This window comes from Lycium ferocissimum, chromosome 6, assembly GCF_029784015.1.
Source record: "Lycium ferocissimum isolate CSIRO_LF1 chromosome 6, AGI_CSIRO_Lferr_CH_V1, whole genome shotgun sequence".
NCBI lineage: Eukaryota > Viridiplantae > Streptophyta > Magnoliopsida > Solanales > Solanaceae > Lycium > Lycium ferocissimum.
Genome location: NC_081347.1, coordinates 38,416,725 through 38,435,272, shown reverse-complemented (window position 1 = coordinate 38,435,272; position 18,548 = coordinate 38,416,725). Strand labels below are relative to the sequence as shown.

The 18,548-nt window shown below is 37.8% G+C and overlaps 1 protein-coding gene across 3 annotated transcripts; it reads left to right on the top strand.

The window, feature by feature from the left end:
- Positions 1 to 305: 305 nt before the first annotated feature.
- Positions 306 to 17,074, top strand: LOC132059654 (transcription factor GTE1). Of its 3 annotated transcripts, none has more exons than XM_059452338.1 (9): positions 306 to 463; positions 965 to 1,081; positions 13,096 to 13,311; positions 13,408 to 13,485; positions 13,782 to 14,006; positions 14,147 to 14,245; positions 14,404 to 14,462; positions 16,485 to 16,635; positions 16,725 to 17,074. In XM_059452338.1, the coding sequence occupies exons 2-9, from the start codon at positions 965 to 967 to the stop codon at positions 16,929 to 16,931; spliced, it is 1,152 nt and encodes a 383-aa protein (XP_059308321.1). In that variant the 5' UTR covers positions 306 to 463; the 3' UTR covers positions 16,932 to 17,074. The 3 variants fall into 3 exon arrangements, with proteins under 3 accessions (XP_059308321.1, XP_059308322.1, XP_059308323.1); XM_059452339.1 differs by lacking the exon at positions 306 to 463 and adding an exon at positions 11,897 to 12,036 and having other exon boundaries at positions 972 to 1,081; XM_059452340.1 differs by lacking the exons at positions 306 to 463; positions 965 to 1,081 and adding an exon at positions 11,373 to 11,519.
- Positions 17,075 to 18,548: the final 1,474 nt, after the last annotated feature.

Here is an 18,548-nt window from a genome sequence, read left to right as displayed (position 1 = left end):
TTTGAGAGAGAGGAGGGAAATCTACCACTTTGGGTGAAAGAGCGCGCCTTTTTCCCCCTTCAAGAATCACGTGCGGATCACATGTTATATCTCAGTTAGTTTTCTAACGGGAGGTGGAGTTCTCAGTTAGTGAGACTAAATGTGCTCAGGTTTTGCAAACTTAAAGGATATATAGTGTTCAAGGTTATATTTGAAGGACAAAGTTAAACCTACCCTAAAGATAAGGGATATTTTTGGCCAAAAACTCCTTGGTGGAAGGCCGAAATTGCCATATTGAAAGGTTTTGGGGGGTCAAACTAGAAGATGAAGAGGAAATAAAAATAAAGAATGTCCGCTTGATCGTAGTGGTTAGATGTACTTGAAGCAACTAGTGCAAGTGCGGCGACTGTTTCCAGCGTTACATTCGCCAGCGCCGTAAGCTCCTCCATCCACTCTAAGCTCCACCATCGTCCATATTTTAACGGTAAAATTCTCCTATTCGCCAACAAATTGATAGTCTAGCTGATTCAACTTCATCACTCATGATCCTCCTTCAATTGCAATAAATGAAGCTGAATGTTGCACTCTACTTTAGTTTTCTTCTATAATATGTACGGCTGATATTGTTGGAGTCATGCTTTGCTTGTTCGCCTGACTATATGCGTTTACTGGTATACTTGTAATATGAAACTGCTTAGCGTGTGTTTCTATTTAATTGGTGGACTTGTGGTTATTGACATTGATTGATTGAACGCATGTCCGGTGCTCTACAGCCTATAATTGGGATGAATGGAGTAGCAAATTATGCACACACTACATATTTGAGGAATAATGTGTTCTGAATTCCCATGCATCTGCAACCTTAACTACTAAGTGTGATAAGTTTCTGAAAATTTTTAATGCTATTATTGCCTATTAGCTCAAGCCACTGGTAGCTTAGTTGTGATATTCTTGAGAATCTGTAATTTGCTTGTTTTCTTATCAGATGGAAGGTGTGGATGCATCCAATTTGAACTTGGAAAATGTGGGACCACTAGTTAATGGTGGGGAAGTGGATGGTTTTAGATGCAGTATTGATGAGCTAGTCATGAAAGTCGATAAGGTACATATCATTTCTTGAACCTCTACCTTATGCGATTCTCTATTCTGTCTATTTCGTCCTGTTTTCTTTTCTGTGCAGTATACGTAATGTAATTCCGGATTCTCATTCAGTGTCTTCTACTCTTTAGTTAGTTAGCTTGTAGTAGCTGAGAGATCGTTGCTCGACTTTCCATTCTCCTTATCTATCAACGATTATGCGTCCTGCTGAGAAATTCTTTGGGCACGGTAGCAGGGAATGTGTTGACTCTACGTAAAGTTCTCACTTTACAGCTCACCAATTTGCTAGAATTTCAGGGTCAAATCATACTCCAGTATCTACCGATGGAGTATCATACTTATGATGTATAAAGTTATGTATGTTTCTTTGAAGGTGTTCGAAAGCCTATATTTCTTTCTACCCTTCCCCACCAGTGTTTCTAGCTCCGGTGACTACTCTCTGTCCTTCTAATGATGGAACAAAATTTTTTCTATACTTCATTAGATAAATCTTTGAGCTCTGCAATTCTGGTGAGGCCTCTATTAGGTGGTTTACATGGATTGAGTGCAGTAGCCGATATACAAGCAAAATCAATATTGATGAGGAGAATCTCATATGGGTCCGGAACGCTCTCGTACAGGCCTAGTTCGGAACAAGGAATCTATATAGATGATGGGAAAGGAAAATACAATCATACACATACAAAGTCTATCAAAATTACAATGTTTATGGCCGCTTTGTAAGAATAGAAACTTGGCAGAGAGATAGAGAAGTAGCTATAACCGTTCCTGAAGTTGCCTACAACAAGTGATGGGAGATATCACAGGGAAAGTTCTTTCGCTTCCTGGGTAAGCGACATTGTCCAAAGCTCAACTACATACACCACCAGTCCAAGACGTATATCAAGATGGGGAAGATCCTTCAATAGCCGAAAGGACTCGCAGTTGCAGTTGAAGTTGAAAGCTCCAATAGGCAGTTCCTGTCCAAATGCCTAGTAGGGTGCTTCAGTGATCCTTTCAACATCAGTCCCAATCTAGGCACAATTCAATAAAGGTTCCTTAACAGATGGAAGTTTAGCGCAGCGCAGGACTTAAAGTTACCTCACTGAATCACAACCAGTTCCTCTTTGATCTCCCATTCCAGGCAAGAAGCAATGAGAATCAAGCCAGACTAATGGTTTTGGAATGGCCGACATTAATGTTGGATTGATGGTCGTTGGTGACCCGGTCATCTTTGACGAGTGGAAAGCCGGACCAGCACATAAAAGCTTTTGGAATCCCACTCCACTTATGGTCTATGGAAACTTTCCATACAATCGGAGAGCTTTGCAGTTGCTTTGTTGGTACTGACGAAGACACCAAGAACAAAACTAACCTCTTCTGTGTAAGAATTTGTGTTAAGAATGATGAAGATTCACAACAAGAGAAAGTAAATATTGAAGTTGGAGATTGGAAATATGAAATTACAATTTTGCCAGACATAATTGTGAAACTCAGACCGGTCGGAGGAGGAAGCTGCATACCTTAGGGGTGTTGGAGACAAAAGCCTTGATTGACGGAATTGGTACATCTAGCTAACAAAAAGCAGTCACTGTCGCAACATAAAATGGGCACATGGGAGTACAAGTGGACTCCTTAAATCCAACGATTAGAGCCAGTCTATGTAATAATAAATCAGTCCAAAATTTGGACCAAGAATATTATGATGTAGGCCCAAAGATCAAAGCCCAAAAGAAAAGAATTAGAACTTGTTGGAGAGAGGCAGGGCTCCTTAAGTCCAATTCATCTGCCAACCGGTTTTTAGCATTCTAATGTCGAACCCTAGACTAACTGATGAAATTTCATCCATACACAACATCAGTGTATCTCCATCAATTCTTTCTGCTGGGACCATGTGTGATGACCATTCTGATGCAGATGATGAGGCCAATCCTAAATTTTGTTGCGGAGTGATTCCAACATCGGGGAGATCACTAGTCAATCACTCCTTTTATGACTTCTCCTCCCGTTTTGATACTCTCTCTCTCATGACATAAGGTTGGATTGAACTCTCATACTATTCAAAATCCACCGAGCATGAATTTTTGGATATAATCCTGCATATGGAGCAAAGACGGCAGTTGCAACTACAACAAAAAATATTATCAGGCAAGCAAACAAAGAAAAAGAAATCAAATAAGGAAATAGAGTTGGAGAAATTAAAATTATTGGTGAATTATGATGGGGTGAAAACTCTAAAAGAGGGCGTGATAGCACTGAAAGGGGCAGGTTCCATAAACCTCATTTCAGAATGAAGTTGGGATTACTTAGTTGGAATGTGTGGGGGGTTAAACAAAAGCAATAAGAGGGGAACTTTGAAATCTTTAATTTGCAAACTGAAAGTTGATATAATGTCTTTAAGAAATCAAAATTGTGAAATGGACTACTTTAGTAAAAGACTCATTTCCTTCACTATTTCTGATAGCTTCTAACAAAGAAGCAACATTAGCTCAATATAGAGACAACAACTGTTGGACACCAATTTTTAGGAGAAACTTATAGGATTAGGAAGTTGATGATTTTCTTTCTTTCTTAGAAAGATTGGGAAAAAGTTCTTTGGTGGTAGAATCTCAAGACAGAATCCTCTGGGGCAATTCTAAGGAAAAGATTTTCATTGTGAAGGAATGTTACAACTACTGGAGTTCTCAAAATAGCCTTTTAGAGGTCTGGCCTTGGAAACTTGTATGGAGAACCAGACAGCCTCTCAGAGTTACTTGCTTCACTTGGACTGCACTGAAGGAAGCATGCCTAACACAAGACAATCTCAGGAGAAGAGGTGTAATTGTCGTCAACATGTGTGCCATGTGCAAGCAGACCAATGAAAGTGTCAACCACCTATTTTTGCACTACCCTGCAGCAGCTAGCCTTTGGTATTTCTTCTATTCTATGCTTGGTCTCCAATGGGTAATCCCTTCAACATCAAAGATGCCTATACTAGTTGGATACTCTGGAGAGTTGACAAATCCATCAAAAGGATCTGGAGAATGATCCCAACAGTAATTTTTTGGACCCTATGGAAGGAGAGAAACAGTAGATGCTTTGATGGAATCTCAACTCCTATTTGCATTTTAAAGTCTAGGTGTTTAATTAGTCTTTTTCAGTTGGCACTTTTTTGCCCCTGTAAACAGTGTGGATAACTTTCTAGATTTTGTTAGCTCCCTTTCTCTGGTACAGTAGAGTTGGGATTTCTTTAGACTGTTTTACAGGTTTTTGCTAAGTCTGCTTCATGTTTTGTTTGAAGCAGCTTTTTGCTCATCTGTTACCTTGCATCTTCTTGATGCTTTTCTAATGACTCTTCTTGATGCTTTTCTAATGACATTTTATTACTTTACCAAAAAAAAAAAAAAAAATTGTGAAATGGACTACTAGATTATCACAGTTGGTGTTAGGAACTAGATGGTTGGCTGGGTTGAATCACAATCTTTTGGCGGCAGGGTGGGGTGATAGTACTATGAGACGAGAAGGTGGAGTTGTATAGGAGTGCAATGGGGATCTTAGACAATTTCTTATATACCGGAAAGTGTCCAGGAGGATTTCAGAGGTTAATGACCCTCACACCAATCCTGATAGAGAGGAGAGTTGTGGGATGAACTTGCCGCAATTAGAGGACTGTGGAGTGATTAGTGGGTGATATGATAGGTTATGATTTTAATGTTTGTAGAGAGATACAAGAGTGAGAGGTTAAACTGCACCAGAAGATCCAAAAGCAATGAAAGGTTACTCTGAAACATTGAGGATCTGTGCCTCGTCTACTTGCCTCTTCAAGGTGCAGCCTTTACTTGGTCTAGGGGTAAAAACACACACCAACATTAAGCATAGACAAGTTCCTAATAGCTAATGAATGGAGTGACACTTTTAGCCTTTTAGGAAAGTAAAATAGATGGTTCTCCCAAATGTTATTTCACATGATAAGCCCATAATGCTAGAAAGTGGAGACTGCAAGTAAACTCCTGGTACTTCAAATTTAAGAACATGTGGCTACAAGTAGAAGTGTTTTTTATTTTTTATTTTTATTGAGGTAACAGCAAGTGGAACAAGCCATAGAGAGCAGGCCACTTACTCTAGATGAACTATCCGTAATAGCAGAACTAAAGACAGAAATCCAAAAGCTAGCCATGGCAGAGGAGACATCATGGAGGTAGAAATTTGGATTTTTTTGGCTTAAAGAGAGAAACAGGAATACAAAATACTTTTAGAGACTAGCTAATTCTCACAGAAGGACTAACTACATTGCCAAACTTAAAATTAGCAATGACTTGATTGAAGAGACGGATCAGATCAGTGTCGTAAAAGGCGCTCGCCTCATCGCCTATGGCGAAAGGCGAGGCGATAGTATATCGCCTTTTAGGTTTGAGGCGATGGAAAATCAGAAAGGTGAGAGAAAGGCGCGAGGCGAGAGAAAAGGCGAGAGGTGAGAGAGGCCAGAAAGGCGTTGCCTTCTTATTTTAAAAAGAAACAGAATATAATTTAAGTCATATATCGGGACCAAAGCTAGCGTTCTTACATAGCTTCTTCTGTTTTTTGGTACGCAGCTACGCATCTTCTTCTTCAGGTACGCTTCTTCTTCTTCTTCTTCTTCTTCTTTTTTTTTTTTTTTTCTCCTCTGCTTCGGGAAAGGCTTCTTCTTCAGATTCTTTTTTTCTTATTCTATTTTCTTCAGTTCTTGTACGCAACTTCTTTCCTCTGGAATTAAAGAACTTGTAAATCTTGAAGATCTTGTAGAAGAATTAGAAAAGACTTTTAGTATCGCTTGGCTTTTAGTATGGGCATGAGGATCTTCACTTGCATCACCAGTAAACTGACCTGACTGACCTGACTGTTGAATGGTCTGCATCAAGCCTATGCGAATTTCAAAGTTATTTACTGCCATGGTTTCCTCACATTTGATTCTCCTTCAAAATGGTTTGGACTGACATAATCTCTCAGTATTCTATCATGTCGTGGTGCCACCTCATCCAATTGTTCTTCTTGAGGTGGTGGAAGTGGGTGGTTGTTGTTATTGTTAAGCTCGTCGTAGTCCATCTCTTCTTGTGAAAAAATTTGAGATTGTAAGGCCTGTTCTTTTCGCAACAACCGCAAAGATCTTTCAATTTCAGGATCGTATTCGACTAGTTCTCTTGAAGAGGAATGGGCCATACACTTCCGGAAATCTCTATACAAAATTTGAAATAATTAGATAACTAAGAATGATTCTCAAATTAGTAGTAAACAATTAATTTGTAGTAGACTTTGTCAATCCCTGGTAACGGCGCCAAAACTTGACGAGTCTTTGGCGTATATATAATTGTAATTCACACTATGTTAATAATAGTATAGAAAGATGTCGATCCCACAGAGATTGATTTACCTATCTACAGACGTTTCTTGTTTTAATTACTATTTGAGGAAATCGGAAAGAGTTGAGTAGTGGGTTAACGGACTAAAAACGCGCAAACAGAGCAATAGAGATATATTTTTTTCTCACAAATATAATAAAAAGGTAAAAGGTGGTGAGAATTTGACTTCACATGATATTTTAATTATAGAGTAAAATTATTTATTCTTCAGTTTCTATTTCTGACGAATGTATAATACCTCTCACGATTATATTTATATATTATTACTGAAGTTGAACAATTGAATGTACTCTCGGTTATACAAATTAATCGCCAAATAGTAATATTAAAGAACTAAAAATTATATGCTTGAATTAAAGCAAGCTCTTTTTAGTAAGTCCCTTTCGGTTACCTTGTTATAACTGGTTATTACACTATTCGCCTTTTTCGATTACAAATAAGTGTAGAATCAATTATAACATTAAAGAGATAGATATTACTAACTAAATGTTAACAATCTATCAATACCACAATTAACGGTATTACATCTTCGCCTCTCTCGATTACAGAGTCAGTAAAATAGTAAAAGGTTAATATGTAGTACAACACTGGATCATTTCATACCACTTACCTGGGCCTTCCATTGGGTACCAGATTTAAATCTTCAGAGATATGGAAGGGGTAGTGGAGAAGTTTGAGAAAAGATTGGCATCATGGCAACAACATTATCTCTCTCTTGGTGGCAGAGTAACACTGATCAACAATGTGTTGGACAGTATCCCCACCTACTTTATGTCGTTATTTCCTGCACCTGTTGAGGTCCTTCAACAACTAGACAGTCTCAGATGTACATTTTTATGGAAAGGTGACATCAAATCACATAAACTCTACTTGGTGGAATGGGAGAAAGTAATTCTTCCCAAATCCCTTGGGGGGTTAGGGGTGAAAGACTTGGCACTTCACAACAAGAGCATGCTCCTTAAATGGCAATGGAGATACAATCAAGATGGTATGGGCCTTTGGAAGGAAGTGATACAAGCCAAATATGGTATTGATAGTCACTGGGTGACAAACTCCAGCAGGTCACCTCATGGATGTGGACTGTGGAAGGGGATTAGGAACATGTGGACTGATTTATCTCTTAATACATCCCTTCAGGTGGGCAATGGGAACCACATCCTTTTTTGGAAAGATCTTTGGACGGGGCAGAGTACCTTGATGGAGGCTTTTCCTAGGATTTTTCCTATTGCCTCTAATCCTGATTCTACTGTTTCTCAGAACTGGTTGTGGAGCACTTGGTGCCCAACTTTGAGAAGAAACTTGAATGATTGGAAGTTTGAAGAGTTGACATACCTTCTTGGCAGCCTACATCACACCACATTCAATCCTCAAAAGAGGGACATGATCAGATGGGGTAATAGCAGCGATGGATTTTACACAGTTAAAGACAACTATCAGCTCTTGAGCTCTAAAAAAGCTCTAATTGATCAGTGGCCATGGAAGCTTATTTGGAAGATTAAACTGCCTCCCAAAATCAGTGCTTTTTGCTGGGTAGGGTAATAGCAGCGATGGATTATACACAGTTAAAGACAACTATCAGCTCTTGAACTCTAAAAAAGCTCTAATTGATCAGTGGCCATGGAAGCTTATTTGGAAGATTAAACTGCCTCCCAAAATCAGTGCTTTTTGCTGGTTAGCACTTAATAATGCTTGCCTAAATCAGGACAACCTCAACTGAAGAAAGTTCCATTTAGCTAATAGGTGTTATATGTGCCTAAACAGTCTAGAAACTGTCAACTCACCTATTCATCCATTGCCCTGTGGCATCAGAAATTTGGTCTATGTTCGTTGCCCTCTTTGGTCTCCAATGGTTCTTACCAGCCAGTCTCAGAGAGGTTTTTGTCAGCTGGAATTCTTGGAAAGTTGAGAAATCCATCAAAAAAATCTGGTCTATCGTTCCAGCTACTATTCTGTGGTGCTTATGGACAGAGAGGAACCAAAGATGCTTTGATGGTATCTCAACTATAAGTTCTGAATTCAAGACCAGATGCTTAGTTTCCATTTTTGTTGGGTTAATCTCTCTCCTGTGTATAACCCCGATAGCCTTTTGGATTTTGTCAGCTCCTTTGTACCTTGATAGGTTTTTTTTTGCCCTCTAGTGGAGCTGACTCTTCCTACTTTGGTAACCTGTGCATCCGCTGGATGCTTTGTTATTAATATAACACTTATTTCATCCAAAAATATGTAGTACAATATAGATAGAAGTTTACAATTTTTTTTTCTTTTTTGATCAGGTAAAAGTTTTCATTGATAATAACAAGGCTAACTTGGCCATATACAAGGTGTATACCAAAAAAAGGAGAAACCTAAAAGATGTGGTTCTCTCCAAACGTCACCCAAGCCTCTATACAAACGGGAACTACATGGGTGCACCAAAAGAAAATAAGGGATCGGAGACTACTCCTTAGTTGAGCAAAGGTCATCTCCACCCCTTCAAAAGCTCTCCTACTCCTCTCTTTCCAAATGATCTACATTAAAGCAAGAGGAGTAACATTCCATGCCTTGTGCCTTCTTCTCCTAGCTCCGCTCCTCCAGCTGAACATCTACTCCTTCACGGATCTTGGCATAGTCCAAGAAACACCAAACCATCTAAAGATATCCCACCATAACCTCGTGGCTAACTGGCAATGAAGTAGAATGTGATCCACATCCTCGCCTGCCTCCTTACAAAGCAAACACCAACTTATGCCGACAACCTTTCGTTTTCTAATATTCTGCACCATCAAAATCACCCCTCTAGTAGCTAACCAGGTGAAAAAACACACTTTCCTCGGCACCTTAGGAATCCAGACAGAAACATAAATAACATCTAACTGTAAAGAAATAACTTTTACTATTATATAGCATCCGTCATTTTCGCAACACAAGAAAAGTTACTCCATACTGGAGTTAATGCTGCTAACAGAAATATTCTTGTTCGTTAAATAAGAAAATAGAAGAAGTATATAAAGTGGAGGACATACAGGCTGCTTTGGAGCAGTTATATACACACATTCAAAGAAGGAAACGGACTGTCAGATTACTTGACTATTTGTGCCTTTGAAGGTAACTCAATTATGCAGTTTCATAGTTTACCAGAGCCACCTTCAATGGCCAGAAAGATCCTGAACATGGACAAGTCCGAGGTCCCATCTATTTGAATCAAGACCAGGAAGATACAGCCAATATGTGAGCCCTGCAGATTATTTTCAGGTGGCTGATGAGTTTAGATACAGTTAATATGACGCAGAAGATAGTTTTGAATAGCTCATGTTTTTTGTAATCTTCTGGCAAATTTTAAAATCACCTTAGAAATGCAAAGCTCTAAGGTGGTTATAGCCTTTCTTAGATGAGCTGTTTTTGATTTTGAACTCTTTAATGGTTTGTTTTTCTTTGTTGATTATTAATAAAAAAAAATCACCAGAAGGCTACTAGCATAATGGTATATTAGTTCAAAAAGAAAAAAGAAAATAGAAGAAATCTTCCAGAAGAATAATTTCCCTATTTAATTAAAAGTAGGAACTAGAATAATTTCCAACACTGAACAATTGAAGAAATTGTAGGAGAGAAGATTCTAAAAGTAGAAATAAGATTCCTTGCTTCTTGCTCTCTAATTTTTTTCATCCCCTTAAGCAGCTCAGATTGGTGCTATTTATAGAAAAGCTTTCCTATGCAACTTGAAAAGGCGGTGAAATATTTTTACAACCTTTCCACTTTTGGCAAGTTACTCCCAAGTTGTCCCCCCTACAATCTTACGAGTGTGTTCACATTAGAATTATTTCCCCTTCTTTTATTATTTCATTTTCTTTGCCAATGGCTTCATCCCACTTGTTTGGTCATTGGTGCAAATTGCGCATCTGTACATGCTAGACTTCCTTGTTTTGGTTAATACCCCCTCCATTTCAATTTGTTTGTTTGGTTTTGACTTGGCACAGAGGTTAAGAAAATAAAGAAGACTTTTGAATCATATGATCTTAAACTAAAGATATGTGTCCCTTCGGGGACATCCGATACAAAACAAAAGTAAAGATATGTAGAATGTACCAAAATGTCCTTTAATCTTGGGTCTTAAACATGTCATGTGGAAAGTTGAAATTAAAGAGTTGCCAAAAAAGGAAAGAGGCATTCTTTTTTAAACGGACTAAAAAGGAAAGTAAGACAAACAAATTGAAACGGAGGGTGTACTTCTTTTTCTTCTTTTCTTTTTAGTTGTAGTTTGCAACTTCTTTCCTTTGTTCTCTTTTGCCACAATTCCCTCCTTAATTGATGATTTGCCACATGTCCCTTCTTAATTGATGAGTTGTTGAGAAAAATTATGGTACTTCCTACATAGAAAATAACAACTTAATTTGTATTATGGTATTTTTCTCTTATCAATAATAGTGATAAGATAATAGTGGTGACGACTGATAGTGGTGGTTGGTGATATATAACATGGCTGATGGTGGTGGTAGTTGTAAATGGTGGCTAATGGTGGTGATGATCGACTATGGTTGATGCCGTTGGTGGTAGTTGCAGTTAAGGATGGTGTAGTTGATAGTGGTGGTGGGCGGTGACAGATAGCGGTAAAAGTGGACGGAATAGTGGTGAAATGCCTTTTTTGAAAAATTCCTCGATAAGTAGTCTTAATTTTTTTATTTTTTTTTTGATAAGGAAGCAGTCTTAATAATATTAAGACTTTATTAGAGATTTTAAACAATTCAGATCTATTCAGACACATTAAGTGGTGGTTACGAAAGAAAAAACAAACACTCAGACACATTAAATGGTGACGAAAGAAAAAACAAACACACTTATTGATTGAGATCTAAATAATTATGATTAAGATCTAGAAAGTGAACACACTTAATTATCGAGATTTGAATAAATAAGATTCAGGCTTTCATTAAGTGCAAACAGATGAGGTCTAGTCATCAAGTGTTGAAAAGCTGCTCAAGGCATCAACTTGGTTGTGCAAATGAGGTAGCCTAGTATTTAATATAGCCTCCACAGTCTTACCAAAAGAATTTTGAGGAGGTATTTTGTTGCCCTACTTGCTGCTCAGAGACATGGGGGACTTAATAAAGGAAGGTAAACTCACATTCCGCATTCGGTTTATTATTTCGTGATGCTTAATTTTTTTGGTAGTTATAGAGTGAATTTAAATTATTTAAAACCTGCAGCAGCTATGGTCCTTCGACTTTCTCCATCTCCTATTCAGTTGTCTCTAGGTTTATATGATCTGCAAGAAAGTTTTGGCCGCTAACTCACATTCTTGCTCTCGAGGTGAATAAGATCTCAATTCCAGCGACGGTTTCATTAGATATCTTACAGCTAGAATCCCTTACCTGTTTCTGTACTTCCAGATGCTAGATATGAGCGCTTAAGTTGAAAAAAAGCCTTTTAGTTGTTTCCTTCCATTGTCTTTGTCTGTTGTTAGGGGTGATGTGTGCTTATATTATGCATAGGAAGGATGTCCAAGGTACACTATTCTCCATCAATTAGTCAAGAGCAGGTGGTTTAGGAAGTCTGGGGTTACCTACAACCTCATCATTTTCTTAACCAGAATATTTTAGCATGGCAAGGAACTATATAGTTTTGGAAACAGGTGAATTTTTCATTTACATTTCACATGCCATTTGGTTTTGAAATGTGTTAAGCCAATAATATCCTAATTGGTTTTCATCGTTAGCAATTCTTGTGTGTTACTAAAGTTTTGGTAGACCTCACGAGGAAGGACTGTCAACACTTTTGTGCATATATGCAGTCTAATGAACATGGTGATGTACTCACCATGTTTTGCAGTTGTCCATCTATTTAGGTGATGTTATTTGATATATATTGTCTTTCTAATCTTCTTAGATGTCTCTGTTTCAGAAAAAAATAATCTTCTTGGATGTCTAGTTTGGACTTTGAAGTACATCCTTGTTGAAAGTTGAAACAAAATTCCTCAAAAGATGATCTCTTAAATATAAAGAATTTGAGATATTCTTGTAAACAATAAGTTAGACATGGACGTCATAGCATTAGTAAAAGGTTTAGTTTTTCCTTGTTCTTAGTTAGTTGGAGCACAAGTGATGGGATGATACAAATTATCGTCATGTTTGATAGCACCACTCTATATTCACAGATCTATATTATTGCATAGATACTATAGTGGACTTTCCAATTTTCCAATATTTACACTGTCGTCTGAGTGAAAAAGAAAAGACTATATGCTGAGAGTCTTAATTAACCTTTAAACCCGAGGTGTTAATGCACTTTTTAAGACCTGCTGTTTGGAAATGTGCATTCAGTTCTTAATACCGGTTTATGTTGGTGTACATAAGTGGTACTTATCTAGGAATTATAGCCCATGAAATCCCTCTGTCGTGTTCTTAAAAGCATGTTTTTACAAACTTTTAATCACGTCCAATATTTGCAAAAACTTTGACTTTCATGAATTTCAAATTCATATTTTTGACAACCATGTCTACTGAAAATCATTAGCAGATAATAGTTCTGCTATCCCTGGGGGAATCTTTCTCTACTGCTACAATTTAGGTTTAGCTCAAAACCCCTGCAACTTCTATTCACCCATTGGTGCATTAATAACTTTTCCTTCCTGTATAAAAACATTTTCCATAATTTTTTATGTGAGTTAACTGCTAGTTGCTGTAACTTTCAGCTTGAACAAAGAGTGAATGAAGTTGAGAAGTTCTACCTGAATACAAGTATAAAGCAACCAAACACCTCAAAGAATACTTTTTCAGGGAAACAGAAAGATAAGGATAAACATGTTCCGGGCTTTAAGAAGCTACAACAAGAAGCATCACGCAGAGAGGCTGCTGCGGCTAAGAGGATGCAGGAGCTTATGCGCCAGTTTGGCACAATATTGCGCCAGGCAATTCTTAATATTTGCAGTTAGAATTTTGTTGATAATTTTTAAATTCTTGCTTGACCTGATACTAATGGTATATTTCTGTTCTTGATGTGCCAGCTCACTCAGCACAAATGGGCTTGGCCTTTTATGCAGCCAGTTGATGTTGAAGGACTTGGGTTGCATGACTATTATTCGGTAAAACATTTGGCCTTTTTTTTTAAACTTAAAAAGCCTTTTTGATTCTTTTCTACAATATGATTTTCTTATTTATGTGCTACTTTTATATGTCTGCTATCTGCTAGGCAATGTTTTGAAATTTAGTGCTGGGGATTGGGGGAATTTCTCTCGGAGGTCTCAGATATGGTTCTAACTTATCCCGCCTGTTTCTAAGTCTGGGCATATCTCTATGAATTTCTGGATCCATCTCTGGCAAAAACGACATCTCTGTTCAAGGTTTATTTGTGCAGTTGAAATGATTTTTTATCTATCAGATTATTGACAGGCCCATGGACTTTAGTACAATAAAGAATCAAATGGAGGCCACGGATGGTGCCGGTTATAAGCATGTCAGAGAGATTTGTGCTGATGTTAGACTGGTTTTCATGAATGCAATGAAGTACAATGATGAAAAGAGTGATGTTCATCTGATGGCGGAAACATTACTAGAAAAATTTGAGGAGAAATGGTTGCAACTTCTGCCAAAAGTTAATGAGGAGGTAACTATTACTTTGGACGATTCTGTTCTTTGGTATGGCTCCCGTAATTTTTTAATATAATGATGCTTGTGTTTCAATATTCCAAGTTTTTATCTGTACATATTGCATGATCATCTCTTAAATCTTTCCATTTATTCCAGGAAAAAAGACGAGAAGAGGAGGAAGCAGAAGCTCAACTGAATATGCAGCTTGCTCAGGAGGCTGTTCATGCCAAAATAGCCAGGGATCTGTGTAACGAGGTAAAAGCCAACCTACTCTTGAAGATTAGCTGTGGCTCAAAATGATGGCTCAGTAATTCCCTCAAACAAGCTTTGAGAATTCATAACGATGTCTTCTGTCTCTCACTTGGAGCTTGATCTGGCCTATGATGAGTCTGACATTACGTAACTATTCGCAGCTTTATGAAGTTGATACACACGTGGAGGAACTCAGAGAGATGGTGGTTAGAACATGCAGGTTTGGTTGAATGGCTGAGATTCAAATCTATAGTTGTTACCTTTTATCTGCTCTATTTGTTTTCTCTTTTTAACGATTGGTGCCTTCTGGCTTCTCTCTCCCAGGGTCTAAGGTTTTGTCTGGAATGACAGCTTTAAAAATTAGTCTTGTGACATCTGGCAAACCCAAAAATTGAAAATCTGGTCAATTGTTTCGTGCATATAATTTTGAATTTTCGTATCATGATTAGGTGGCTTTTCTATTTAACATAAATTATATAAAACTGATTAAGTAGATCTTATATTTTTGAATCTTGTTGACATAAGCCAACTCATGTTTTTTTTGTTTTTTGAAACTGGTAACTGTGTAAGCCAACTCATGTTGGTCCCATATATTCCAAATATGAAGAAAAATGTGGAGTTACCTCATCTTTGAAAGTAGATGAGTTACATGAGTACAAGGCTACATCTAATATTTACTGCTAAAGCTAGTTTGAGCAAGGTTGTGATGGAGATTAGTTTGGGAAACTGGTTAGTGTTTTGCACCAATTATAAAATTGCTTGGGACAATAGATCCCCTTCTCAGTGCCACTCTATACCTATAGCACTGAGAATGAGCTCTCGGGTGCATACTGAAGCGATATTTGTGGAAATAAAAAGGATCTTATGTTCTAGATAGGAGTCTCTTGAGCCAGCCATAGTTCTCAACACCTTAAGAGTGCCATTGGTGAGAGCATCACGCAGAAGAAAAATCTTGGTAGAAGTCTTTCGGCAGAAGATCCAGGATACAATTTGTTATAGAACTCTATTGGGAGTAGCTATGTAACAAGTACTCATCTTGTATTAGAACATGAGATTCCCAAACTTGGAAACCAATAAGAACCGTACCTGTCTCATTCTAAAAATATGGTAATTTTCCCCTGATATTTCAGTATTAGTGAGACATGATCACCTAGAACTGTTTGTTATTCAGTGGGTCAAGTTGCTTATACTCTGGACTAACCAAGTTGGAACTTCATTTGAAATCTTGAAATTTTCGTGGATATGCAAACATAGCAGCTCTTGAAAGTGACAAATAGAAATGGATGTTATGCAATTTAGGCACCATGACATGGCTAACCCTATAAATACTCTCGTTTCTCTGTTGCAGTAATTTTTTGATAAGTGCATTCCTCATTGATTTTGAGACCACACAATCTTGGCCAGCCTATTATGCGTGGCCGAGGCCAAGGGAAGCATGGCCTCTGTCTCCATTGCAGTATAATAATTAATCTTTCTTTCTTTAGCCGTCTAAATTGATCCTTTGATGCCAGGGGCTTCTCTAGAGCCGATTCGTTTTCACCTGTGTTGATCCACTAGTACTTTCATGGAAACTTCCTGGGAGATGCGAATTGCATCAATTGTTTGAATCTCGATTTAAACTGAAACTGATAAACTGGTATTAAATTTATTCAATTTGGTTAGGTTGCTCTTCTGGGAGGCCAAGTGTCTTTTTCTGAATGCACATGGTATAGTTCTCCTCAGACAACTTGGATATGTTTCTCTTGGTGCTGAGACCTTTCTATAGATAGTTTTGGGGCAACAGAATTTGCAGGTCAACGGCTTGAATGACTGTTGAAGATGGGAGTCTGATGTGTTTTTCTTAATCTTGTTTGAGTGCTATTTCATATGTGAAGCCAATTGCTATACTTAATTCTCTGGTAAATAGTGCACCTCTCTTCGAATTTGAAGGTAGGTTTAAATTCACCTTTCCAATATCAATTTCTTATTCAGTAGAAATGTTCCAGCATCTATTTTTAATAAGCATTTGGTTGATCTTACCAACTTATCTGTCTCTCTGACTTGAACTCATGAGATCTTTGGTGTTGGACGTCTGTTGTACATAATTTCCGGACTAAAAGAAAGAAAACTTCGTCTTTAGACACCATTCATATGGAGTGCCCTCTTCATGCTTTAATCTTCTTCTGTATACCTGCTACTGTAAACTTCATCTGATTCTAGTTTCTTTGTGGCACCGATGCTAATTCTGAAATCATTACCTCAGGAAAATATCAATAGAGGAGAAGAGAAATCTAGGGATAGCTCTCACAAAGTTATCTCCGGACGATCTTAGTAAGGCGCTGGAGATAGTAGCACAAAATAACCCACTATTTCCAGCTTCAGCAGAAGAGGTGGAACTTGACATTGATGCTCAGGTTATCACAAGACTTAAACATCTCCCCTATTCAAAAAAATTTGTATGACTCTTGTATATTCTTATCAGTTATCTTTGTGGTTTCTGTAGAGTGAATTGACATTGTGGAGGCTAAAGTTCTTCGTCAAGGATGCATTAGAAGTTCAGGGCAAGAGTTCAAGCAAAGGTGACAACAGTAACTCAGCCAAAGTAGCCGCTAGTAATCGTAATATTAGTGCTGCCTCCAAAAGAAAAAAGGAGATTTGTGATGCTCTTGTTAAGAATGCCAAGAAACGAAATAAAAAACCCTCTAAATGAATTTGTTTATGAAACAGGCTGCAGCTTAGGCGTGCAGTTCATGTGTATCATCATCATCGGAAGAAAAAGTTTATTTGTCTAATCACGTTCATTCACAACTGAATGAATGAATGAATGAAAGAATGAGACATTTGAAACGAAAAGTGACTAGTTTTCAAGCCCTGTAGGAGAAAAAGGAAATGATGTTGGTGTTCAATATATCTCTGAATATTTAAGTTCCACGCATCCATAATGCGCTTGCCCTCGGTGGACTCATTAGATGAAGAGGACTCTGTCTTTCTATTAGAGAATACACTTAAACTTCATGGGTAGTGCAAGAAAAATGAATTTACAATATCCTAGGTCATTCAAAACGTCGCCTTAAGATCTTCAGTTGGATGCTTATATCATTTGACATGGTAGTAGAGCTAAACTGTGGTAAACTCGTTTGTACAATTGTTCTCTTTTCATGTTTTATTGCTCTAGGCTTTTCTCTCAATGCAGCACTTCAGGATACTCTCATCTTTCCAGGCCTGCCTTAGTTTGGTGAGCCTATTCTTTTTTCTCTCAACTCTAGGCCCTTCCTTATCGAGCCTACTCTCTCCGTTTAAGTGTTTAACTCTAGGCGCTCTATTTAGCATGTTTAGTGTGATCACTCTGTCAAGTCAAGTCTACTGTTCAACCTTAAGTTTTTTTAAAAAGGAATAAAAAAAAGAGGAATAGCAAAAAGAAAAGAAAAAGAGTAACTTCCAGTTATAAAGTATCGCCCATTGGCCTAAACAACTGAAATATCATAAAACAACAAAATCTTTAAAATAGCCATTAATACATGTGATGCGTGAATTTAACATAAATGACAACATAAACTAGACCCTCAATATCTATGGAGCCTTCTAGACATGAGTGATCGAAAAGCTGAGGACTAACCCTCTAACATTATCGAAAGACTAAAACTGACTAGCCTCTACAGGATGCAAGGTAAGGCTTACCAAAAGGAGCTGAGGAAGTGAAGAAGAGGGTCTATTAAGTGGCAGCATTGTTCGAAGTATCAACAACTGCATTCAGGGCAATTCGCAGAATTGCCCTTCTTTTGGGGTGGTCTTTAAATTTTACCCCTCATATTTGAAATCTTTAAAATTTGCCCTTCGGCTAACACCCATAGGTTTCAGGTTCGAACCCACGCGCAGTCAAAATTTTAAAAAAAATTCGCAAGGCAAGTTTAAATTTCGCTATGCCGGACCCGGCATACTTTTGTTAAGGAAATACCAAAGTTATCTGGGACCGATACTTATGCCTTATTAGCGGACTTGGCATAAGTATGCGGTCCGGCATAACTTGATAATTCCTTCACAAAGTTATGCCGGGTCCGGCATAAAAGTTTTCCCATTAAAAGTATGCCCCCACCTGCATAATTTTGTGAAGGAATTATCAAAGTTATCTTAGCATACTTATGCCTTATGGGCAGTACTTGGTATAAGTATGCCGGGTTCGCATAACTTTGATAATTCCTTCACAAAGTTATCTTGAGTCCGGCATAAAAGTTTGCCCATTAACTTATGCCGACGGGGGCATACTTATACATATGAGCAAACTTTGTCTTGAAGCATATATATGTATTTTTTTTTTAACCACTTCAAC